The sequence below is a fragment of the Saccopteryx leptura genome, chromosome 5 (assembly GCF_036850995.1).
Source record: "Saccopteryx leptura isolate mSacLep1 chromosome 5, mSacLep1_pri_phased_curated, whole genome shotgun sequence".
In the NCBI taxonomy this organism is placed as follows: domain Eukaryota; kingdom Metazoa; phylum Chordata; class Mammalia; order Chiroptera; family Emballonuridae; genus Saccopteryx; species Saccopteryx leptura.
Window position 1 is genome coordinate 182812181 of NC_089507.1, and position 25775 is coordinate 182837955.

A 25775-nucleotide genomic window follows, 5' to 3' on the forward strand; every position below is an offset into this window, starting at 1 on the left:
TTATTTTGTAAATGGCCCGAGTGTCGCGCAGCAGCGGACATCATCAACAAAAGGAGCAGACAGCCTATTGAATGGCAGAACATATTTGTAAATCATTTATGGGATAAGGGGTTAATAGTCACAATATGCAAACATCTCAAACTTAATAACAAAAACAAACAATGAGATTTAAAAATGGGTTAGAGGATCTGAATAGATGTTTTCCTAAAGAAGACATAAGATGGCCAATAAACACATGCAGAAGTTCTCAATATTACTAATTTGCAGGGAATTACAAATTAAATCCTTGCTGAGATGTCACCTCACACCTATCAGAATGGCGATCATTCAGAGGACAAGAAATACCAAGTTGTGGCCAGGACGTGGAGAACAGGAAGCCCTCCTGTGCTGCTGGGAATGCAAATGGGTATAGTTGCTATCTATGTAAAGCAGAGTGGAGGTTCCTCAGAATGTGAGACCAGGATTATCATATCTAGTAATTCCACTTCTGGGTGTTTATCTGAGGAAAACAAAACCACTAATTTGGAATGATAATATGCACTGCTATGTTCAATGCAGTATTACTCACAGTAGCCAAGATATGGAAACAACCTCGCTGTCCTTCAGCAGATGAAGGGAAGATGTGATATATTAGGTTGTTTCCATATTTTGACGTGTGTGTGTGTGTGTGTGTGTGTGTGTGTGTGAGTGAGAGAGAGAGAGAGAGAGAGAGAGAGAGAGAGAGATGGAATATTAATCAGCTATAAATGGCCAATGTGGTCTTTATACCTACATGACCTAAAGAGTAACAAATGCCCGAGTCACCAGGGTGACCGTCAGGGTCTGACAGTGATTTCTGACATCCTCTAGGAGATGACGAAGGGCAGACTGAGGGGCCTGTCCCTGGAACCCTGTCCCACCTTTGAGCGGAGAGTGGAGCTCACCGCTCTTCCTCAGCCCTTCGTGGTGCCCCCTCTCTTCCCAGCATCTGGCATGGCTCTTCAGTCCCTATGAGATGAATTGCAAACTCCTACCCTGTCTTCTGTCACTTTCACCTTGAACTTTATACTTTGGTTTAAGTGGATAAAAGAGCTCTTTCACACCTCTCTTCAGGTCAGCCTATGTATAAAACCAGTCTTATAAAACTGTCTATAGAACCCACTCATCTTCCCTGGGCCAAGCCTCTTCATCTATGAAATTGAGTAGAGGAATTGTCTCCTCAGGACGTGTTCTGCACATCATCAGTTTGAGCTAAATTCTTTCTCTTTCTTCTCTGGAAGGCATTCGGTGCATACCTTTCCTATATCGCCTTTTCCAAATTCCTGTAACTCATGCTCGTGCCTGCTTTCCCAATAGGCTTTTCTTGGGGCAGAAACCATTCCTTCCTTACTGTTGAGCCTCCAGAATCCCGCACACAGCGGCGCACTGCGCGGCGGGGTGGCCAGCAGCTGTTCTCTCGGACGCAGGATGTGTTGGCTCACAGATCTCCAGGTGCCTTGTGCTTCAGATGGTCCTGTGCACTCTTTAATATCTCCAGGTTGGCTGGCCCTGTCTTTTTGAGTTTCTCCCTCACACAGATGTACTTGATACATGCTTTGTTGCTTTCTTAAAATTGGGAATCGAAGTTTATCGTTTTGTTTCTTAGGTATCATTTATACCCATACATGTTTGTGCAATAGACTAAAAATTTACTGTTTAATACTTAGTTCCTCTTAGAGCAGAGCTCTCTTTAGAAATGATATCTGCTTTACAAAGTACTGTGTCCAATAAGACACAGCTCGTCTTCAAAGCAACCAGTCGTTAGTTTTTGTTTAGCAGGTAACCTACTAAATCTCCAAAGAAAAGCAATAGCCAAACAAACAAAATAACTAAAAAAAACCCACACTCTGAATTATAGTAAGAGTTGGACTTTTTAAAAGTGAAGTTTTTGCTACCCAAGAACATTTTATCAGCCCAACTGGGCACATAAACTTGGGTACATCATTCCAATGTAGTTTCAGAACCTAGTGATGGCCCACAGCTCACACTTCCTGCAAACTGGGATTCGTATACACGTGTGTGGTATTGGTGCCAGAACGTTTGGATGAGGCCAAGAAGCCTGGTGACTTTTTTTTGAGAGTGAGCTTTGCTTTGGAGAAGCGCCCAGCCAGGGTCTTTGCCAGGAAATAATTTTCTAAGGGGCAGCATTCCCCCCCAGCCAGCCCAGTATCTGGAAGAAAACCCGGCCCACAGCCCGGGCCCCCTCTGCCTTGCTCTGAGACTGCAAACAGACAGCTAATTTGTCAGCTTTCACAGCTTCTTGAAAGTGCTCTAAGCAAAATTACTTACAATTCAAGTTCATTTCAGGCTTGAAAATAAAGGAAGGAATTTTCACTGGTGCACTCTTTTCCTTTAAACACTAACCAGTGATGAGCTCATATAAATGGATATATTTAAATAATTAAATCCAATTGGACCAAAAAAATATCAAAAGTAATTTGATAAACCATCAAGCAGCTTCTCGGAATATGACAGGCTGGCTGAGATGGGGTTGGGTTGGCCAGCACAGACCGCAGGAGTTACGCAGCGCCTCGCACTCTGAAGGTGGTCTGAAGTCAGCAGCAGTCGGGATGAAGACAGATGATAATTATTTTTAACCTAACTTTTCATTTTAATGTGTTTATTGTAGAAAATTTAGAGATCACAAACAAGACGAAATTTCTGCAAAGTTGGAACATGTTGTATACTCTAGTCCATACCTCTGTCTGTCCCACAATCTAGTCATCTCTCTCAGTCAGTGTCTGTATGCATGTACACACATTTATATATATACATAATTGTTGTTGTTTTTTTGTTTTTGTTTTTGTTTTTGTATTTTTCTGAAGCTGGAAACCGGGAGGCAGTCAGACAGACTCCTGCATGCGCCTGACCGGGATCCACCCGGCACATCCACCAGGGGGCGATGCTGTGCCCATCCGGGGCATTGCTCTGTTGCGACCAGAGCCACTCTAGCGCCTGGGGCAGAGGCCATGGAGCCATCTTCAGCGCCCGGACCAACATTGCTCCAATGGAGCCTCTGCTGCAGGAGGGGAAGAGAGAGACAGAGAGGAAGGAGAGGGGGAGGGGTGGAGAAGCAGATGGGTGCCTCTCCTGTGTGCCCTGGCCGGGAATCGAACCCGGGACTTCTGCACGCCAGGCCAACCGGCCAGGGCCTATATACACAATTGTCATGTAGATACAGATATATTTATATGTGTTCTTTTATGATGATGGGTTCAAACTGGACTGGTAAGAGTTTTCCACACTTAAAAATCCTTTTCTGTCATATATTTTCCTATGTCATTTTAATATCCATGTGATATTTTGTATGGATATCCATTCCTTATTTAACTCCTCTTCTATTGTTAGGCATATGTTGTCTACTTTTGAGCTATCACAAGCCATTGGGGTGAACATATTTGTAGATATCTTTATGTTTATGATTATTTCAGTAGAAATGGAATTACTGGGCTAGAGGGTGTATATGATTTTATGGCTACCTTGATACATTTTTACAAATTGTTCTGTAGAATGGTTATACTATCACCGCCATTTCCCACAGGTACTGTATGAGACTTTCCTCTACTTAGTAACTGGAAAGGAATCCTCTTAAAGTGTAGCCTCTGTCAGTAGAAGTACATGCTCCTGGATGCAGCTCTGAGTTATATTCAGAGGAACTGGGGACTAGGGATCCTGCTGACAGGGATGTTCTTTAGAAGTGTGTCCTGGGCATCTTGATCATCACCAAGCAGTCCTGAAAGCACCCCATTCATCCTGTGCTGAGCTGCATGCTGTACTAAGATACTGCAGGTGATTAGCTCTAGTCTTCCTGGTCTTACTTTCAGATTAAGAATATGGTTGGGCACTGGCTGGTTGGCTCAGTGGTAGAGTGTCGGCCTGGCGTGCAGGAGTCCTGGGTTCGATTCCTGGCCAGGGCACACAGGAGAAGCGCCCATCTGCTTCTCCACCCCTCCCCCTCTCCTTTCTCTCTGCCTCTCTCTTCTCCTCCCGCAGCCAAGGCTCCATTGGAGCAATGTTGGCTTGGGCGCTGAGGATGGCTCTATGACCTCTGCCTCAGGTGCTAGAATGGCTCTGGTTGCAACAGAGCAATGCCCCAGATGGGCAGAGCATCACCCCCTGGTGGGCATGCCGGGTGGATCCCGGTCGGGTGCATGCGGGAGTCTGTCTGACTGCCTCCCCGTTTCCAACTTCAGAAAAATACAAAAAAAAAAAAAAAAAAGAAGAATAGGGTTGGAATTTCAGAGTGTAAAGCCAGAAGGAACTAGATTCTGAATCACCGTCTCCAAGTTACATGAAAAAAATAATTACTTTTCTTCCTATCTCTTACCACTTCCCTTTTCTTATGCTCTCCCTCCTCATTTCCTCTCTCCCTCTCTCCCTTCAAATGAAAAAATAAATACATTACGTTCAGGAGAAAGTAAGGAAATCAGCAACAGGGTTACATTCTTTGTTGTGTTGAGTCTTCGCTTCACTATAGATGACTAAAAGCTTTCAGAAAACAGGCACTGAATCTAATTTATTGTTCACTCAGTGCCCAGCTTCATACCTGGAACTTAATAGACATCTAATAAATGTGAACTAAGTGAATTCAGATTCCCCCTTCATTTACATCAACCTAGAGAAGTTTCAGACACAGAATCTGCTCATAGCTGGAGAGGCTTGTGATCAGATTCTGCATTTTGAGTAAGGTTATGGTCTTGATGGCGTATCCTGGGAGGAACGATCACATTGCCTGTAAATACAGTGCCGTACTCAGTCCACTTTCTCTGTCCTTCTCTCACTTTTGCTACTTTCATTTTATTTTTTTATTTTTTGACAAAGACAGAGAGTCAGAGACAGGGACAGATTACGACAGACAGACAGGAAGAGAGAGAGATGAGAAGCATCAATTCTTCGTTGTGGCTCCTTCATTGTCCATTGATTGCTTTCTCATACGTGCCTTGACTGGGGGCTCCAGCAGAGCCAGTGGCCCCTTGCTCAAGCCAGTGACCTTGGGCTCAAGCCAGCAAACTTTGGGCTTAAGCCAGTAACCATGGGGTCATGTCTATGATTCCATGTGAAAGCCAGTGACCCCACACTCATGCCGGCGACCTTGGGGTTTCAAACCTGGGTCCTCTGCATCCCACTCTGATGCTCTATCCACTGCACCACTGCCTGGTCAGGCTTTCACTTTTGCTACTTTAAAACTTGTTTTGCCCTTTTTGTTTTTTCCTGCTGACCTTGAACACAAAAGTTTTATATATGTAATTAGCAATATTTATGTTGCTGGTGATTTGGTAGTTAGCCTGTGTTTAGTTGATGCTCATTGACCGTTTTTATCTCCATGGTTTATTTTATTGGGCCTTACTATCTTTCAAAAGTTTGCTTTGCTGTAAGGCTGATTTCTCCTCCGGCTTTTTTTCTCAGTCAACTCGCATTTTAATGGATCATTTGCTAACTTTACAGTTGCTGTAGAGCTTGTGAGGATACAGAGTCATGGGGAACTTGTGATGAGAGCAACTGAAAGGAGTGGGTTTCTTCCTTCCATTAACAGAGATTAATGCTAATTACTAACTTTGCTTTTTTCTTCTTTGTCCTTGAATATCACTTCATTGTAAGTCACTTTAAATGATGAGCTCCCTATGTCTTCTGTTTTCAAAGTAGACAGAAAGATGAGCTGCAAAATTCAAAGAATAATTCATCTTTATTTAGTCACTTTAGATGCACATTGTGTTTTGCTCATTTTATACTGGCGACGTCTCAAGCTGAATTGTAAAGGTCAGCTGAGGATTGAGACTTTTCCTGGTGAAAAGCAGTTATGGACGAAGTAGTTGTAGTCAGTAGCTTTCCTTTTATTCCTGTAGGCAGCACAATTTTCTTTTCAAGTAACATGGTGTATTAACTTGATTACGTGCCACCAGCTCTCTGTACTTTAGCTCATGTACATGCTGTTTCCTGCCCTTGGGATACGCATCCCTGTGTCCACCAGCACTTCACATGGCTGAATTCTCCACAGTCTCTAAAATCTCTGTTTAAGTCTCACTTCCTCATGGAGGTCTTACCACCCAAATCCCAACTTCATCTCCTTGGCTGTCCATTCACAACATCCTCTATTTTCCCTTGGTAGCATTTAAATAGTTGATAATTGTGTCTACTGGTGCAGCTGTGTGCCAACTCTTGGACTGTATATTTCATGGTAAACAGAAAGGCTCTGATTTACTTAATCCCGTGTACCCACTTCTAGGTAGGTGCTTTGAAAAATAATTGTTGATTGAATGTGTATGTGTGTGAATTGTTGTGCCCTGACGAGTTACTTCTATCCTCTCCTTTTATCACAAATTATTATTCTAACTTGGAATAGCAGTGTCCCATGTCAGTGACATCAGATGTTTTGCCATCATCAACAACCCTCATATCTTACATCTTCTAAAGGTTAATTATCATCATTGTTGGAAATAAATGGAAATGAACCAGAGATATGTAGAAGCAAAAAGGAAGTGAATTGGTTGCTATAATCACCGTCGTTTAAGAAAAAGTTTTGAAACAGGTAGTTTGACTCATTATAAATTTAAATGCCTGTGACAAAAAAAGTAAAACACTCAAGAATGAATAATCACAAGCATTCATAGTCCTTCTACTGAGACATAATGATTAGTTTACATTTATAATATGTACTTACTTATATTTTACAGTATTTATATTTAGTGGTACATTGGATATTGTAATTATGCATTGTATAGAATATTTAAAAAATACAGTTGAGATCGCACTGCATACAGTTCTGTGTTCTGCTTTTTCTTGTAACCTTTTATTGGGCACTTTCCCCATGCTTTCGAACACGGCTTCTTTCTGTGCTTGCATCATGATGTAACTCTTGCTTAATCATGAAATACTTCTGAGAGTATTTCTCCCCCCACACACACATAAATGATTGATTACATTGCAATTAATCCACTTATATAAATCTTTACTACTTGGTTACTTTCTCACCGAAATCTACACCTCCCCTGAAATCTTTATTTGATGGGAGTTGCTGTTTACATTCCAGCAGCAAGGGGAGGAACAAAGGAGAGATTCTAAAGAGAAAGGAAGATTGGAGGACCTGGGAAAGAACAGGCACAGAAGAGGATGGCTGGGAGGGGTGGCCAGGCACGTGGAAGTACCAAGGTGCCCCCAGTCCTCTGCTCAGTCGTAGCCCCATACACAGCACATTTCAAGCGTTGCTTGTTGGGAGTGTTAGCATTTTGTCTTTCAGCACGCAGTATCAAAGGAGCACAAATGTGTGAAGCAGACTTGTAAAGTTCTTCACTTTAACGACTTATTGTCAAGGCAGAGGAACTGTGGTTCTTTTTAAGTCTTTTTAACATCTTCAAACTTCCCTTCTCTGGCTCTGTGTTCTCTCTGCCCCAGATACGCACAGCTTTGCTGTTTTTAAACTAACCTCATCCAGTGTAGCTTTCAGCAAACTGTTTTGTCAGAATCATCTACCATGTTCATTTCCAACAGTGTGAGATTGCTTCTGCAAATCATGCTGCATCTATATTATAGAACTGCATGATATTACACTATGTTGTAGAATAACAGTTAATGAGTCGGGATTTTCCCAAGGTATCTCTTAAGAGAAAAAAGGTTACAAAATAGACAGTTGGAGACTCATCTGTGTGTATATGTTTTAGCTGTGAAGGCTAAAGGCTATATTCCATGGGGCATTCATGGTAGGGGCTTACATCTTTCTTCTACATTTGCTGTGGTTAATTCCATTCATCTTGAAAGGGTGGAAGCATCAAGAGTTATTTTTTAAGGCAAAGAGAGTATTCCATTGTTTGACACCATCTCCTCATCCAGGTATTCTGTGACTGTGTAATTGGAGCTTCTCTGGCACTGAGCCTCGTGTCCCTGACTCCAGAGTACTATCTATGGCAGTCATTGGTTGAATACCTACTGTGTGCCTTGCAGAAGGCCCTCAGGATATACAGTCAAGTAAGGCAGGTCTCTGTTCTTTAGGAGCCCTGGTGCGCAGGGCTCCATGTGCATCCTGCAGCCTGTAGTGTCCCGGGTGGTTCTGGCCCTGGCCCTGGCCCTGGCTCCCTCTTGGGTCAGAATTGATCTCATTCCATCATTGTCCATGGTTCTGTCTGCTCTGGGTCTTGCTGTGTTCCCAGCGTTGCATACTCATCGTCACATGGTCATTGGCCTGGCTTCTCCCTCACATTGGCACCAAATACGTATATCCTTATGGTCTCCCTCTTCTTTCATTTAAATCTTTCCTGGATGTCCCTTTCTCTCTCAACTCTCTCTTGTGGGTTCATTCTTTTTCATAGCACTTATCACAAAACACACTGTTAGTTAGCCATTCCCCTCACTAGAATGGGAGGCTCATGACTGCAAGGGATTTCTTTTTCCATACCCACAATGCCAGGACAGCACCTGGCATGTTGGTGGTCTGTTGAACAAAAGAATTAATGCAGCGGTTCTCAACCTGTGGGTCGCGACCCCGGCAGGGTCACCTAAAGCCATCGGAAAATACATAATGCATATCAGGTATTTACATTCCGAATCATAACTGTAGCAAAATTACAGTTATGAAGTAGCCACCAAAATTATTTTTTGGTTTGGGGTCACCACAACATAAGGAACTGTATTGTGGGGTCACGGCATTAGAAAGGTTGAGAACCACTGAATTAATGGATGCATGAACCATCACTGGTTCCTGTGCCTTGAGCTCAGTGCCTTGTGTGGGGGACTCCACAGGGCAGTGGAAGGAAGGGTTACCCAGGAAGGGGACCCTGCTGACATTCTGCCTAGTCTAACTTCTGGGTTCTATTTCTTACCACCTCCCTTTATTTATTAGAAGCAATAACCAAACAAGGCTCTCTACTGTTTCCTTTGCTTGTATCTTTTGTCTTCCTTCTCCTATTTTTTCCACTAGATGCCCCCCCACACACTTACCACACTGGGCCCACAGTTATTCTGTACATGGATTAAGCCAGCTCAGACAGTGGCGTCTCTGGGAGCCTCCTCTCCTCCCGGAAGCCAGGAGTGCTTTCTTTCTCCCCATCTGTTGAAAATGGAACTTTCTTGTCGGATTCATCACATTCTGTCTGATTGATATACATGTGTGTTTTATTTCATGTACACTTCAGTCTTAAGACTGATAGGCACTTGATCTGTCTGTATTCTCCTGGGCGTCTAACTCACCGCCCTGTACGTAGTAGGTGCGTGGTAAAGGGTGATTGGGTGTGTGGCCTGCATGGCCTAATTGGTGGCAGTGAGATTGCCTGTGCCCCACGGTGCTGGCTTAGAATAATGACTTGTCTGTAACTTTTGGGAAGCTGTGCCAGAGTAAGAGTTGCCATGGTTTGGCTGAGAAGGTAAGATGCAATTCAGAGTTGAAGGAAGAATGGAGGAGGAGCAAGAGGAAGTGGCCTTTACTTTAAAGAGAAGGTCACCTTGGACCTTCCCCTACTTAATACTCTTTGGGCCTCCCTCTCCTGTCCCATAAGGTTAGGGAGGGAGGAGCAGGGTGTGGGGGTGTGCTGAGTAGTTGAATGCAGGAGCTGTTGAGTCTCGTCGTAGTTCTAACCACCTGTCATTCTCTGCCTTGATCAGGTAGGTCTCCTGGGCCTAACACGGGGTCCTGGCATCTTTATTACAGCAGGTTATGCCACTGTTATGAGAAATAGACTGAAGAGAAACTCACTTAAAATGTTTATGGTATCAAATTTTACTATTTTTAAAAAATGATCTTTGTTTTTTTGAGCACTTTCATTTGTAATACAAAAGGCTTACAACTGGCCCCTGGAAAGTCTTTAGTGAGTACTTTCTAGACCAGGGATTTGAAAGTTTATGAGAAAGCCTTTCCCAGAGTACCAGGGATACTTATGTTATAAACTTTGACTTTTACCTAAGCGGGGTTTAATTTCACAGCCTCCTAGATTAAATTGCACTGTGAGATCCCCATCTTGATATACACACCTTGAATTACAGTTGTATGTAAGCTGCTCTACTGTAGATAACCTGGTGTGTTACACTATGATTTTGGGTAAGGGGATACATACAGAGAATGAGTCCTGTAGCACTCTCAACTGTCTCTACAAAACAGTGAGCTGTTTTTAGCTTTCTAATGAAAGTTTACACGTGAGCTGATGAACATGGGAAAGACCACAAGGCCTTCCATGAAGAGCTGGATTCTGCGTGAATGGCCAGTTCTTCATGTTTTCCATGTGTGCCTCCAGGTAGTAACTGGCTTCTGCCAGCTTTTAAAGAACGTCTGAAATGTTAAGGTTCTCAAGGTCAGGTACGACCAGAACTGACATGAACATTCAAATTCACACTTTCTCTGTAGTCTTTAAGACCACCCCCTCTGTCCCCCTAGAATTTGCTCATTCATATGGCGACTTGAGACTGACTGGAAATTTCTGAGGATGGTGAGAAGGCCAGTCACTCTGGTCTAAACTGTGACAGAATCAACTGTGGTCAAAACCTGGTCCCCTATGAAGGATGAGGAAGAGGTGAACCACCTTACACTGAGTTCTAGTCTTTTCTAGCTCCTTTCCGTCTATCCCCCACCACAATCTGGACTGGAAGGTCACACAGCATTCCAGGAAAGAGGGCTGGAGTTCTTTAAACAATGATGTATACTTGATTAGACCAGCCACAGAATTTGCAGGGCTCAGTACATACTGAGATGTGGGCCTCTTATTTGTATATTAAGAATTTCAAGAAGACAACAGTAGAGTATCAAACGGACACAAGGCCCTGGGCAGCTTCATGGATTGCGCACACACCAAGTCATTTCTATTTTTGATTATAACTGAGTCACATAGAAAAAGTCCAGTCCTGCCTACTAACCAGAATTTTGTCCTTACCTGTTCACATGCTTGCTGAACACATCCATGCGAGGGACTGACCTTCAGCTCACCTCCATTGCCGAGTGGGAGCTCCGTGGCAGTCATACTGTGGGCCAGAGCTGTGCTTCCATTACTCTCCCTGCCCACCCCCTGAAGCTGCCAGCGCAGGTGTTGGCTGGACCTGAGGAACTGTTTTCCTCTTCTTAGAAAGTGAAATGAAATCAGAGGTATAAAACTAATCACCACTGGGACCACTCAAGGACTCACATATTTATGCTTTTAGTTCATTTAAATTTTTATTTCTTTTATATTTGTTATTACTTTCAGTGCAATGGTGCAAACTGAGAAATTCGCACCCTTTTGCTTTTTCATTTCCAATGATACCAGGAATATAAATCACAAGATGCGCATTTATACTTCAAAGTGCTAGTTATCTTTTAATACAAAAAAGCTATTTCTTATAAAAATTGATTGTATGCTATTTTTTTTTGTTATACCCACAGTATATGTATTTCGAAATGTCACTTTAAAATGCTAAGAACAGCTGCAAAAATTATATCTTTTTGTGGTTTTCCTTTTAATTGTGACATTTAGGAAATTAGCATTTGGAACCAAGTTAAGTTCCTAAATATAAAATAGTGAATGACACTTATTGAAAATGAAGCCACATTAAGATACAATTTGAGTTGATATTTTTTCCTTGATATTAACACATTCACATTAATATTTTACAATCTTTTGAGATTTGCTATTTGAAATAATTATTATTGATTACGGAAAGGGGCATTTTAAAGTACAATTCGTAAATATATAGTATTTTCCAAAGTAGCATTTGGTTTATGACCATGCACTTGTGACATTATCTTCTTATAGTCACATTGAGCTATTGTTCACAGAAAATAAAAATAGAGAATAAAGAAATTCCATTAGGGAATTTCTATGATTTTGAAGGTGTTTTTATCCAGTGGTTCTTTTTGACTGTATAATATTTCTAGAAATAATAAATTGTACCAAAATCTAAAAATATCTACTAGGAAATATTCCTAAGGTTTGTTTATTGTTACCTAAGAGAGAATGATTATATATTACCTTTAATGAATCCCTGTACCAACTCAGTGTAATGATTTATATGCTGGGGTCAAGAACTGGCTATAACATATATATATATAAATATGTGATTTCTCACAGACAGCAATGCCTGTAATCTATAGATTATGTCCATTTGATTGGAGAATAAATATAACCCTAAATGAAAAGTTTCAGTAGAGGATTTAATACGTCTGTTGTATATCATAAATTTGAGCATTGCTTATAAAATGAATTAATGGAGGTTATTTTGGAAGCAGGCTGTCATGGTTTCAAATCCTGATTCTACCACTTCTTATCTTTGATCTTGGACAAGTTCATTCACATATCCAAGCTTTGGTTCCTAATCTGTGAACTGGAGATACTATTTGCTATCTTAAGAATTTGCAAAGAAGACATCTTAAGCTAATAGTATGTTAATCACACAGCTCAGCTCACTTGGCACACTGCTTACAAAGTCTGTCAGCCATCTTACTCTCAACATTAGACCAAATTAAATTAGTAACATCTATTTGAAATATTTGGTAACTCACTGTAGAGGTAACTGTGGTCAATTTGGACTTGCACATTATCTCATTATCCAAGGAAAGTAATTCATAATTTAACTTTTTAGATGTATCTGCCATTTACCACAAGAAAATGTATGCATTACAGTTTATGCTGTTTAATGGAATGTGATGTCGGGAAGTCACGGTGGCCGAGTGGTTAAGGCGTTGGACTCGAAATCCAATGGAATGTGATGTCTTGCAGTAATTAAATCTAGTATTTGTGGGGAAAAAGCAACTTTCGTTATCAACGTTTTAATGAATTGTTTTCAAAATTTTCAATGGCTTAGCCCCCTTTCTTTTGCTACGACTGTGGAAAATCTGTTCATGACCTATCTAGCCTCATGTCACTGCTAGTTAAGGAGCATCTTGACAAACTTCCTGCAGTATAATTATCTGCAAAGTAGAAAATGTGAATTTGACTACTGTTTTCAATTATTATTGATACTCAGTTGTTATTCGTGGCATAATTATCACGGGAAGTGTGTGAAAACATAACAGAGCTAACTCTTTGGAGTTTTGGGGGGTTTGCTTCAGGAAATTGTTGGGAAATGTGACATTTATAAAAAGATGTTTCAATTTGTGCATGGCCATTGGCTTTTGTGCTTTACTGCTTTGTCCTGATGCTTTCCTCAGTTAATTCTTTTCTTAATTGATGTCTGTGCTCTCTCTCTACCTCCCGGGCAGCCTTTTCCCTGTAAAAGGACCCATCTGTCTAAGGTAGAGATTCTCCATTTTTCTGTACTCATAGGTGACTAAGCTGCATGGAGTAGAATTGCTTATTATTTATAAGTCTCCTTTAACTCTGCTTTATCAGTACCATGGTGTTTCATTTGTTTTCCTTTAAGTAAAATATAATTTTTGCCTGAATTCAAGCACCCCAAAAAAGTATGATTAATTTCTAATCATAGTTATAGAGCAAAGTACTGTATACATATATATATTTTAAACTTGCTAATCCATAGTAATGAAAAATCATACTCATATAACTTATGCTCTTTATAATATATAACTATACAAAGAGTAAAAGGAAGAGAAAAGCTCTTTTAGAAAAGTGACTCATTTTCCTTTTATGATTTTATTAGACTTGAATTTGAACGGCAACAGCGTGAAGAACTTGAAAAACTAGAAAGCAAAAGGTAAGCCACTTGGGTTACTGAGTTATTCATTTATTTTATTTTATTTTTTAAGTGAGAAAAGGGGAGATAGAGAGACAGACTCCCACATTTGCCATGACCAGGATCCATGCAGCAATCCCGTCTGCGACTGATGCTCAACTCAATTTAGCTATTTTTATCACCTGTGGCTGATGTTCAGACCAACCAAGCTATCTTTAGTGTCTGGGGCCAATGCTGGACCCAGTCAAGCCACTGGCTGTGGAAAGGGAAGAAGGACAGAAGGGGGAGAGAGGAGGGAAACAGATGGTCACTTCTCTCGTGTGCCCTGATTGAGAGTTAAACCAGGACATCTGCATGCCCTGTGGATATTCTATCCACTGAGCAAACCGGCCAGGCCCAGGGTTACTGAGTTTTAACACTACTGTAGTTGGAGATTCTTGTGTTAATGTTCTAGACTGATTTGGGTGTGTCTGTTTCAGTACCACCCTCTGGCTCTGTGTCTGTTACGTACATGGCTAATGATTGTAGGCCATTTTTCTTTAGTGGTTAGCTGTATTTCACATTTGAAATTTTAAAATAGTTTATCTTCAAATACTTATGAGAAAGGAGAAATAGATTTAGTAGGCAAATATATTACACTCATTAAATTTAATATGCCAAATAGATACTTGTTTAAATTTCACTCAAAAGTATATCTTCCTTAAAAATATCAGCTGAGTTTTTAAAACACTGAAAGAATGACAATTTCCCTTCCTTTTGCCTCCTTCTTTTTAAACATCTTTCCTTATGCTGGTTGGCCATTGGCATTTCCCTCTATAATAGGTTTTTTTATATTTTTTGCTCACTTTTCTTTTATATTTTGTGTGTGTGTATCTGTCTGGTTGTTTTATTGATTTGGAGAGATTCTCTATGTTCTGAATATAATTATTTGATAAAAATCTCCCTTTTTCTTTTCATGTTCTATTTCACAATCCAGGAAATGGACTAAGATATTGAAATAGAAACTAAGGCTGGAGAAAATCTACAAAGTGAATATTTATTTTCAAGAATCTAGATTTAGGTATTAGAGGTGAATTGGTTTAGTTTCCAGCATCACACAAGATAGATCCTGATGGGTCATGTGTCAGTACCTGTGCTGCTTACACACCTGTGTTCTTGCACTGGAGGCCATCCTGACCTGGCAGAGCTGAGGTAGCACCCCCCGAGGGTCATTTGTTCTAAACAAAACATGACATGCCACCCCTGGAGTCATGCAGTTAAGTATCTAATGAAGACTGTTATTTTCACTGTTATGTATTAATAAGCTAATATTTTGGCCTATTTGCTGATTACCATTTTTCCTAAACTAGTGATTAAATGCTAAATAGCATGTAGTTATTTGAGCAGGAACAATGAACTGTCAATTATCTTGACTTTGATATTTGACCCCAATGAGTTGAAGACAGCATAAGCATTTTTATTTAACGTCATCTGTTAACTGAATTTCTGTTGCATTTTAGCCATTGGGCTGAATAAAATTATTCACATTTAAATTTAAATTGGTAATGGTTCTTTCTCTTTGATCTCAGGGGGGTTTTAAAATTTTATCTTGCATAACACATTATGCTTATAGACTCTACAAAGAAATATCAGAGGCTACTTCAACAGATTAGGCAGATGATAGGTTAGACAGTTACAGAGGGGGAAAAAATGAAACAGCCTGCCACTTAAATGAAAAGGAAAGCAGTTCTCCCTCCTGATTATTGCAGTGAAGGGTCTGGCTTTCTATTGTATATTCGTTTTCAGAGCATTTCGGTTAGAGGGAAGAACAACATTTGAACACAGCGATCAAACAGTGTTGACACATCTTGCGTTTCAGGAAACTCATAGAAGAAATGGAGGAAAAGCAGAAGTCGGACAAGGCGGCCCTGGAGCGGATGCAGCAGGAGGTGGAGAGCCAGCGCAAGGAGACAGAGATCGTGCAGCGCCAGATCCGCAGGCAGGAGGAGAGCCTCAAGCGCCGCAGCGTCCACATCGAGAGCCGCCTGAAGGACCTGCTCGCCGAGAAGGAGAAGTTTGAAGAGGAAAGGCAGAGGGAGCAGCAGGAGATCGAGCTGCAGAAGAAGAAACAAGAAGAAGAGAGCTTCCTCCGGGTCCAGGAGGAACTCCAGCGGCTCCAGGAACTCAACAACAACGAGAAGGCTGAGAAGATCCAGATATTTCAAGAACTGGACCGGCTCAAGAGGGAAAAACACGAGCAGTATGCCAAGCTGGAGGTGGAGAAGAAGCGGTTGGAGGAGCAGGAGAAGGAGCAAGTGAGGCTGGTGGCCCACCTGGAGGAGCAGCTGCGCGAGAAGCAGGAGATGATCCGGCTGCTGCGGCACGGGGAGGTGCAGCGCGTGGAGGAGGAGCGGCGGGCGCTGGAGGGCCTCCGCGAGTCCCTGCTGCGGGCCAAGGAGGCCCGCGCCGAGGGCGACGACGGCGAGGAGCTGGAGCGCGCCCAGCTGCATTTCCTGGAGTTCAAGAGACGGCAGCTGGTCAAGCTAGTCAACTTGGAGAAGGACCTGGTGCAGCAGAAGGACCTCCTGGAAAAAGAAGTCGAAGAAGAACAGGAAATTCTAGAGCGTTTGAAATCTGAAAATGAAGAGGAGCTTAGGTCGTTGGGGGGAAATGACACTGCCACAAATGTCCCCCAGGTGGCCCAAGATGTGGAGAAGATAAAGCCAGCGGAGTACAGGCTGCAGTACAAGGAGCGCCAGCTCCAGTACCTCCTGCAGAACCACTTGCCGACTGTGCTAGAAGAGAAACAGAGAGCGTGCGAAATCCTCGCCAGGGGTCCTCTCGGCTTAGACAACACCCTCTACCAAGTGGAAAAAGAAATGGAAGAGAAAGAGGAACAGCTGGCACAGTACCAGGCCAACGCGAGCCAGCTGCAGAAGCTCCAGGCCACCTTTGAGTTCACGGCCAACATCGCGCGGCAGGAAGAAAAAGTGAGGAAGAAGGAGAAGGAGATCCTGGAGTCCCGGGAGAAGCAGCAGCGGGAGGCGCTGGAGCACGCGGTGGCCCGGCTGGAGAGGAGGCACTCGGAGCTGCAGCGGCGCTCCACGCTGGGCCTGGAGATCGAGGAGCAGAGGCAGCGCCTGGCCACCCTGCACAGCAGCGGCCAGCGCTCCGGGCTGCAGGCCAGCCTGGAAGCCGAGCAGGAGGCCCTGGAGAAGGACCGGGACAGGTGAGACATGCAACGGGAAAGCATGGCATACCTTTGGTGCTAAGTAATTGCACATTTTCTATCCTTCATAGTGTACCTCTTGCTCTTTTTTTTTTTTTTTTTTAAGTAACTCTTAGCTTTTATATTCTCTAGTACAGTGGTCCCCCACCCCTGGTCCGTGGACCGGTACCGGTCCACAGAGAAAGAATAAATAACTTACATTATTTCTGTTTTATTTATATTTAAGTCTGGATGATGTTTTATTTTTTAAAAATGACCAAATTTTCTCTGTTACATCTGTCTAAGACTCACTCTTGACGCTTGTCTCGGTCATGTGATACATTTATCCGTCCCACCCTAAAGGCCGGTCCGTGAAAATATTTTCTGACATTAAACCGGTCCGTGGCCCAAAAAAGGTTGGGGATCACTGCTCTAGTACACAGGCAACTCTTATTTGCCTGAGAAAAACACCCCAAAACAATTTTGACTTACTCCTTAGGATACTGGTTTTAGAATCATTGACCTAAAGTAGAAAACACACAAGAACAAAAAGCCCTTCTTCATTGTTCCTCTGACCTATAGGATGTGTATGTTTTACTTTGATAAACGCAGAAGAGTGAAAGCTTCCTGCCTTAATTTCTTCCTCCTTTCCCTTTCCTCCTCGCCTGTCTCCTCCCTTCCATTTCCTTCTATTTGCTTCCTTTTCCCGCACCCCTCTTTCTTTCCCTCTTCCCTAGGGTTCATCCCTAGGGTTGTTAGGTAGTTCTCCCCTCCCCTGCCCTGCACTGCCCTCCCCTCCCCTCCCCTCCCCTCCTTTTTTCCTTCCTTCTTTCTTTGCTTTCTTCTTCTCCCTCCTGTGCTCCTTTCCCTGTTTTCTACTGCCTGTCCTCATCATTGGCCCTGCATCCTCTCCCTGAGTAGCTCCAGTTGCAGCAAAGCCCCCCACCCCTGTGCATTCACAAATTGCAGAATGCACTCATTTCCACACCTGGGAGCAAGGGGATGGTACTTCTCCCACTCCAGTGATTTGCAGTATTTGATGGGAGGCCCCAGGATTCTGTATTTAAAAGGAAATAACTGAACAAAACTCCCCAGATGATTCTGAGCACAGTAGTATGTTTAAGTGTGTTTGATGATGATTTACTGATAGTACTGTTGGTGATATTGGTGATATGAAAAGTAAAGCTAAGAAGTAGTACTATTTTTTTTTATTCAGTGAGAGAAGGGCAGGCAGAGATAGGCATGACCAGGATCCACCCAGCAAGCCCACTAAGGGGCGATGCTTTGCCCATTTAGGGCGTTGCTCTATTGCTCAGCAACTAAGCTCTTCTTAGGGCCTGAGGCAGAGGCCCTAGATCCATCCTCAGCAGCTGGGGCCAACTCACTGTAATCCGGCTGTGGCTGCAAGGGTGGGGGGAAAGAAGCGAGGAGAGGGGGAGGAGCGGCGAAGCAGATGGGTGCTTCTCCTATGTGCCCTGACTGGAAATCAAACCCAGGACATCCACACACTGAGCTGACTACCTCTGAACCAACAGGCCAGAGCAGAAGTAGCACTATTTTCATGTTAAAGAAAATTTATCTACTTCCTTTATCTATCCCATTACTGCTTCCCATAAGGTTTGTTCTCAAAATGAATAAATGCATGAATTCAAAAACACTTTTTCTGATAGCCCTGCAGACATGATGCCAAGACTCCCTGAAGGACTGGGGTGGCGTCACCTCGTGTGAATACATCACCTGCTTTGTGGTCCTGCAAGGGGGCCTCAGTGCTGACTCAGCCCTCTCCACCATGGTGACCTTGGGCAGGAGCTTGCATCACTGAGCCGCAGTGTCCTGACCCTTACAGGAAGGAGTGTGAGAGATCAGAGGTCTGGGCATTTTCTTAGCTCCATACCTATGGCCAACTGAGAACTTAACTGAATCCCAGGTTGGAGGGCTTGGGACACTGCCCCCTCTCTAGCATTCCCCCCACCCATGGCCCCTCTTTAGGGGCTGCAGCAGAGGCCCAGTCTGCTGGCCAGTAGGAGCTCAGCTTGACATTGGAACCCATGCTAATGACAAGGCAAGGTCTGCTTAAGGTGCTGCTGGCGCCTCCATCCATCATCTTGCCTGAAAAGGTCAGGACAACCTCCATTCAAATGATCTGCTTAGACTGTGGATCCTATTTACAGTTGTTCTCTGGTCATTCCCTCAGGCAAAACAGCAGCAAATAATAATCAAAAACTATAATGCTGTTACTCCAGAGAAATAGGTTGAAAGTTTAAGAAAATGATTGCAGGTATGTTATATAAATGAAACTGCTGGACAAAGCTCCAGCCCCAGGAAATGTAAAGTAGTAGAGGGCAAGCTCTCAATTTGATCCTGCCGTGTGCAGTAAGAATGCAGTGGGAGCTTTTAGCTTGATGCCCCTGGCTTTGGTCGACTGGCTCTGCTCCCTGGCCATTAGTATTAATAGTCTATTATAGTGGATACAGTATTGTGATTTCCCCACATCAGCTCTCCTCTACAGCCGCGCAAAGGAGGCTTTTAGCTTCATGTGTTTGATGGAGTGGGCTTGGCTAGGACTTAATTCAAGCCAACAAATCCGAGCTCTTTTCTCTGGCGGTGGTGCTCCTGGAGTGAGTTTACTGTTTCATTATTTCTGGTTCTCTTGGCTAAGCCACAGCCTGACGCAGCCTGAATTGACCACTTGTGAAATGCAAAAACATGAAATGTTAAATTCATGTGGAACCGGATTGGACAACAGTGCACTCAACTTGGCTTTGCCTGTCAGTTGCTTTGTGAACAAAATTTAATCCATTTTCTGGCCTTTTTATTCCCTATTCAGTAGTTATATAACCATCGGGACAAGTGTCAGAAAGTGGCAGAACTGTGACTTGAATCTCGGCCCACTTGTCTCCTGTTAGCCTCTTGTCCCCTGTCTGCTGGCACAGAGCTGCTGCTCAGCAGGGTGCTTCTTCCCGCTTGCATAGCTCTTTCTGTAAGTCCTGCTCGGCCTTCAGGGCCCCGCTCAGACCCCTGTGCTCTGTGGACTCTTTCCCATGGTCCTGCCACGAAGGGTGCCTTTGAACAACTCCACTGGGCGCCATCTTCATTATGAACTTTGGCAGTTACCCACTTATATCCAACTCATTTTCCTTACAATCTCTGAGACTGATAATATTGTTCCCTGGTTGTTGGACCACCACCTGGCCCCTAGTATCACTCTTTTATACTCATTCCCTCATTCTTTGAAAATAATGTACTCTGTAAGTTGATGCTCAGTAAGTGCTTGCTCATCAGTAGACAGATGAAGGGCTGGGTTCAGCAGAGCATTGTCTCCCATTGAACCCATGGGTGTTAGCCCTGGTGACCCCATAATCTCAGTTCAACAGTTAAGACCATGGCTTTCATGTTTAGGGTAGAGCAGTCAAGTTGTCACTGGTGACATCAGAGAGCTGGCAGTATTATGGTATGTCAGCATCTGAAGCTAGAATCCCTGTTTTTTGAAGCCCAGTAAATTTAGGGAGACTAGTTGACCTTTTATTTAACACCTAAAGAAATTGATACCCAGATTTCATTAACTTGCCCCAGTTCTCAAGTGAGCTGTAGATTCTTGCTTGGTTTTGTGTTCCCTGGGACCAACTTTGCTGGCAGACTTGGTCCTCTAGCCTAGTGAATTCAGGTATGCCTGGGTCAATGGGGAGCAGCCGTACTGACATGTGACCTCATGTGGATCTATCATTTACCACAAGAAATAAACATTTGGTTCCACAGTTCACAGTTTATAAGAGTTTCTCGAGATACTCAGCCTGCTTTTCTAGCTCTCTTGTCCTCTTGCCTAATTTTTTTGTTTTTGTTTTTGATAGAGAGTCAGAGAGAGAGAGAGAGAAAGAGGGACAGATGGACATGAAGGGAGAGATGAGAAGTGTCAATTCTTCGTTGCTGCACCTTAGTTATTTGTTGATTGCTTTCTCATATGTGCCTTGACTGGGGATGGGGGTGGCTACAGCAGAGCAAGTGACCCTTTGCTCAAGTCAGCAACCTTGGGCTTCAAGCCAGTGACCTTTGGGCTCAAGCCAGCGACCTTGGGGCTCAAGCCAGTGACCATGGGGTCATGTCTATAATCCCACGCTCAAGCTGGTGAGCCCGCGCTTCAGTCGGATGAGCCCACACTCAAGCCAGTGACCTCGGGGTTTCGAACCTGGGTCCTCTGCGTCCCAGTCTGACATCCTATCCACTGTGCCACCGCCTGGTCAGGCTTGTCTTGCCTACTCCATACCCTCTGCTTTAGCCAAAGTGGGTTCCTGGGTTTTGTGATTTAGCTTCTTTGTTCATAGTGTTCTCTGTACTGGAGAACCTGCCACCATCATCCCCTCAGAAGATTTAACTTAGAACTACCTTGGCCGTAAAGATACTCCTGGATTGATCTTCTTAATAACTCTTTTTTTTTTTTTTTTTTTTTTTTTTTTTTTTTTTTTTTTCTTTTTCATTTTTCTGAAGCTGGAAACAGGGAGTGACAGTCAGACAGACTCCCGCATGCGCCCGACCGGGATCCACCCGGCACACCCACCAGGGGCGGTGCTCTGCCCCCCAGGGGGCGATGCTCTGCCCATCCTGGGCGTCGCCATATTGCGACCAGAGCCACTCTAGCGCCTGAGGCAGAGGCCACAGAGCCATGCCCAGCGCCCGGGCCATCTTTGCTCCAATGGAGCCTTGGCTGCGGGAGGGGAAGAGAGAGACAGAGAGGAAAGCGCGGCGGAGGGGTGGAGAAGCAAATGGGCGCTTCTCCTATGTGCCCTGGCCGGGAATCGAACCCGGGTCCTCCGCACGCTAGGCCGACGCTCTACCGCTGAGCCAACCGGCCAGGGCCTTAATAACTCTTTAAAGCATAGACCTCTTTTGTCAAACAGAAATATTAAGTGGGATCTCAACATATAGTAAACAACCGTTAATGAAGCGGGGGCTCAGAGTCATGTATATCTGCCCCTGAGGATCTACTTCAAGTACTGTGGCGATATCTTGCCCTTGATGGTAAAAATCTCCAATTTTTGGATGCTTAAGCATGTGTTCTGAGCCCCCTTTTTGGCCCATTGTCCTTTAGGTGTGTGACACCTTTTCTATTAGAAGGTAAAAGTCTTTGCATGGAGTTTTTGTCTGGGTCCCCCGTGGTTTCTAGAACAATATCCCAAACTATGATGGTGCTCAGGAAATACGGTAAATGAATGAATTCATGTTACTTCCACCTCTGCAGGTTGGAACATGAGATCCAGCAGTTGAAGCAGAAGATCTATGAGGTCGATGGTGTTCAAAAAGGGCATTTCGGTACCTTGGAGGGAAAAGCTGCTTCTGCCAGCTTGTCCAGTTCTGAAAAACCTCACCTGCTTCCTCTGATGGACGCCAGGTACTGGGCGTTAACCTGATGCCATCACTGCCTTTCTGATAGCATTCAGTGAGTCTCATATTGGCCAGTTTGCATATGAAGGGGTCTGTCAAAGTAACAAGTAATTCATGATCCTGAGATGTGATTTGTCTCCATCAGCTGCTGCCTGGCCAGTGATGGGTTAAGTTATCATTTAGAGGGGACCAAATCTTGAGAACTGGCCAGCTAAATCCAAGGAACGATGGTATGAGTACTTTGTTTAAGAAGGTAGAACTAAAAGGTCCTGGGAAACCAGCTCAGCCAGAAAGGAGCGATGTAAGGCCAAGCTGAGAGGAGGAACAAAGCAATTGGTTGACAGAATCATAACAAAAAGGCCCTGATGCTGACCATTAATTTATAGAAATCATTGATGACAAGTAGATGAAGTCTGTTACAAAACTTGTACCAGCATATTCACAATGATCATGAATAACAAATATACAGTTATTTATAAAGTCATGGTGCACTTTTGACCGGTCACAGGAAAGCAACAAAACACGATAGAAATGTGAAATCTCCACAAAATAAAAGGAAAACTCTCCCAGTTTCATACCTATTCAGTGCAGTTCGATGTGCGCTCCATTTGTTGCCCTACACACATCCAAATGATAGTGAAGTTCTTGCCACACATGGGTAAGGACATCTGGTATAACAGAGTGAATAACATCTGTGATTCTCTGTTTTAAGTGATTAATGTCGTGGCACTTCGTTATAAACACGCTGATATTCATATTGCACTTTAGCCATGGATTTGAATTTAGCGAGCCACAGAACACACTGAACTTTCCTCTGTACCATCCACATCTCGACTGGTATGGCCGTGGGCTGCTCTGCTGTATACACGGTGTTACGTCATCATCTGTACATGCACACATGCTGCCACATCATCCTACAGAAACTGGGAGGGTTTTCCTTTTATTTGGTGCAGATTTCACATTTCTATCGTCTTTTGTTGCTTTCCTGTGACCAGTCAAAAGTGCACCATGACTTTACGGACACACTGTGTGTGTGTGTGTGTATCTGATAGTACTATAGTCAAATTATTTTCTGCTTGGGTAAGTATTGTCAATTGCTCTGTGGCTAAGAGCTCTCAGATAAATTGGCTCTGTCATTCTTTGCCTGAAAGAAACTTGATTATTTTTCTCAACCCCATCTATGTCATGGGGACATTTCAAGTCGGACAGTCCTGAACCATGGATATTAGGAGATATATATTTGGATATCAAAATGTACTCAGAATTGCATGAGTCCTATAGCCCTCTGAAGCGAGATCTGCGTGTTCTGCAGGACTAGTTTAAAAATGAAACAAAAGTTCAGAAAGTTAATGCCTTGGTAAGTGTCCTTGACTCGGGTTCAGTTGCTCAGGATTTTATTCTCAAGACCAAAAGGTAAACATTGTGAACATTGACTTTATTACCCTAACTCCCTTCTTCTGGGCTGTCTTACCTAAAATGCTAACTCTTTGCCTAACATTTCAGAAAATCACTTTGCCATGGTCAGTACTACAAAAAATATTTCTAGGGCTGGTGTAGGTGCTTAGAAAGGACACCAGATACATTTTTTAGTGTGATGAGATAAAACCATGCAAAACAGTTCACTTTAACTAGCCCACCTAATCAGTGTCTGTGGGCCAGGGGAAGGTGGGGCTGGAGCTGAGTGAGACCCGTCTGAGCAGGCTGAACCCCTGGAAATTTTCTAGATGGAAATACAATCCTGCAGTGTTCTTGGTCTCTCTGGGTGGATGGTTATACTTCGTGCACTTTCACCTGCATTCTTTGAGGTATGAAATATTCGATGGATAACTGCCTCAGAAGTCAGCTGTTTCTGGTTTGCCCTGTCTTGGTCCTGTGAAATGCCTTTTTGGAAGGTAGAGACAGACTTTTAAAGTGTCTTGGCCATGTGTAGGTAACCCAATTGGAGAGGAAAGATAGTAGGAACAATGCAAGACATTGCTTCATCTGAATAGTGAAGATTATTGGAGATTGTATTTGCTTTTATTTTTTTCTTTTAATCCTCTAAAATGACACTGATGTGAGTGGTAGCTGTCACCGTTTGCTGTGAGCCCTTGCAGCCCTCTGAAGCTGGGTCTGCGTGTTCTGCGGGACTGGGGCTCAGTGAGTGAAGTGCTGGGTCTCAGAGTCAGTGGCTCATAGTTGGAGGCTGGGCAGCCTTCAGAATCCAGTGTCTTTCATTCCCTCTGACCTCGTAGCTGGGAACTCACTGAGGGAGCCCAGGGGGGAGTTGGGTCACTTAAGCCCCCTTTCCATTCTCATGATTCTGTTGTACAGCCAGTTTTCTCTCATTTGGAGAAAACATAGATACTAGACTCATAGCACTAGATTTTTTAGAAAGTGAAAAAATGTTTAAGGGCCCGAGTTGTTATATTTGGCATTTAAAGTAAGTAACTTCCATTTTATGAAGGGTATAGTAAGAAAAGGATCTCAGATGCCCTGTGTAGTTAGAAACGTTAAAGTTCCCCATCTGCATGTCCCCAGGGTCAACGCTTACATTGAAGAAGAAGTCCAAAGACGTCTTCAGGATTTGCATCGTGTGATTGGCACTGACAGCACCACATCTGCAGATATGATGAAGGTGAGCTGAGGGGACCTCAGTAATGCAGCTGTTTTTTTTTTTTTTTTTTTTTTAATGAGAGACAGGAAGGGAGACAGCTGAGAAGCATCAACTTATTGTGGCCCCTTAGTTGTTCATTGATTGCTTTCTCATATGTGCCTTGATTGGGGGCTCCAGCCAAGCCAGTTATCCCACGCTCAAGCCAGCAACCCTGCGCTCAAGCTGGTAAACCCATGCTTAAACCAGATGAGCCCACACTCAAGCTGTAGACCTCAGGGTTTTGAACCTGGTTCCTCAGTGTCCCAGGTTGATGCTCTATCCACTTCCCCATTGCCTGGTCAGGCTGGAGTCGTCCATTTTTAAGATGACCTTTTCAATAAGTTATTGGTGCTGGTAGGGTGGGATCTTTTGTTACTGTTTCTCAGTGAGAAGATTGGGATGCAAATGTTCTAGAAAAATTAAATATTGCTTGGGTAGAGCCCAACAGTTTACAAATAGTATTAGTTCAAAAGTAACTTTATTTACTTTAAAGTTTTGAACTTCTAGGGGAAATTCTTAAGTGAATATGAAATTACCTAAAATGTTTTCTTTACTTTTTTGACTTATAAAAATTCTACATGTAACATTTTTCTGTTTTCTCCAAAAATAAAACCAATTTCACCTGAAACTAATACAAAATAATGTGAAATGTAAACTGTAATTGGAAAAAAAATAAATAAAAGTTAAAGAGTACAACCAAATTTCATAAGTATCTAATTTGCTTGATAAATTATCCCAAGTAGAAGTATAATTTTGCCTTTGAGAAGATACACATTTGCGACAAGTTGATTTTTATTAAAATAAAAGCGTTGTATTTCTATCCTGCAAATTTAAGAAGTGCCTTGATTTAATATTATTCTTAGAATTTTAAGATTTGGAATAAATAGTTCAGTTCTTTTACAAGGCAGATGGATCAATAGTGCATGTTTGCCACAGAAGATAAATTCTATAGAAAGGTTATCATTGTTTAATAACAAGCAT

At 43.0% G+C, this 25775-nt stretch overlaps 1 protein-coding gene across 4 annotated transcripts in view; it reads left to right on the forward strand.

The window, feature by feature from the left end:
* KIF16B (kinesin family member 16B) overlaps nt 1-25775 on the forward strand; it is a 354538-nt gene that overhangs the window by 217960 nt on the left and 110803 nt on the right. For 2 of the 4 annotated variants that reach the window (XM_066387102.1, XM_066387104.1), the window contains exons 19-23: nt 13166-13198; nt 13564-13617; nt 15455-16804; nt 22017-22166; nt 24680-24776. In XM_066387102.1, the coding sequence (XP_066243199.1) occupies nt 13166-13198; nt 13564-13617; nt 15455-16804; nt 22017-22166; nt 24680-24776 (1684 nt within the window). The remainder of the gene's footprint in view (nt 1-13165; nt 13199-13563; nt 13618-15454; nt 16805-22016; nt 22167-24679; nt 24777-25775) is intronic. The other 2 variants (XM_066387103.1, XM_066387105.1) reach the window with 1 other exon arrangement.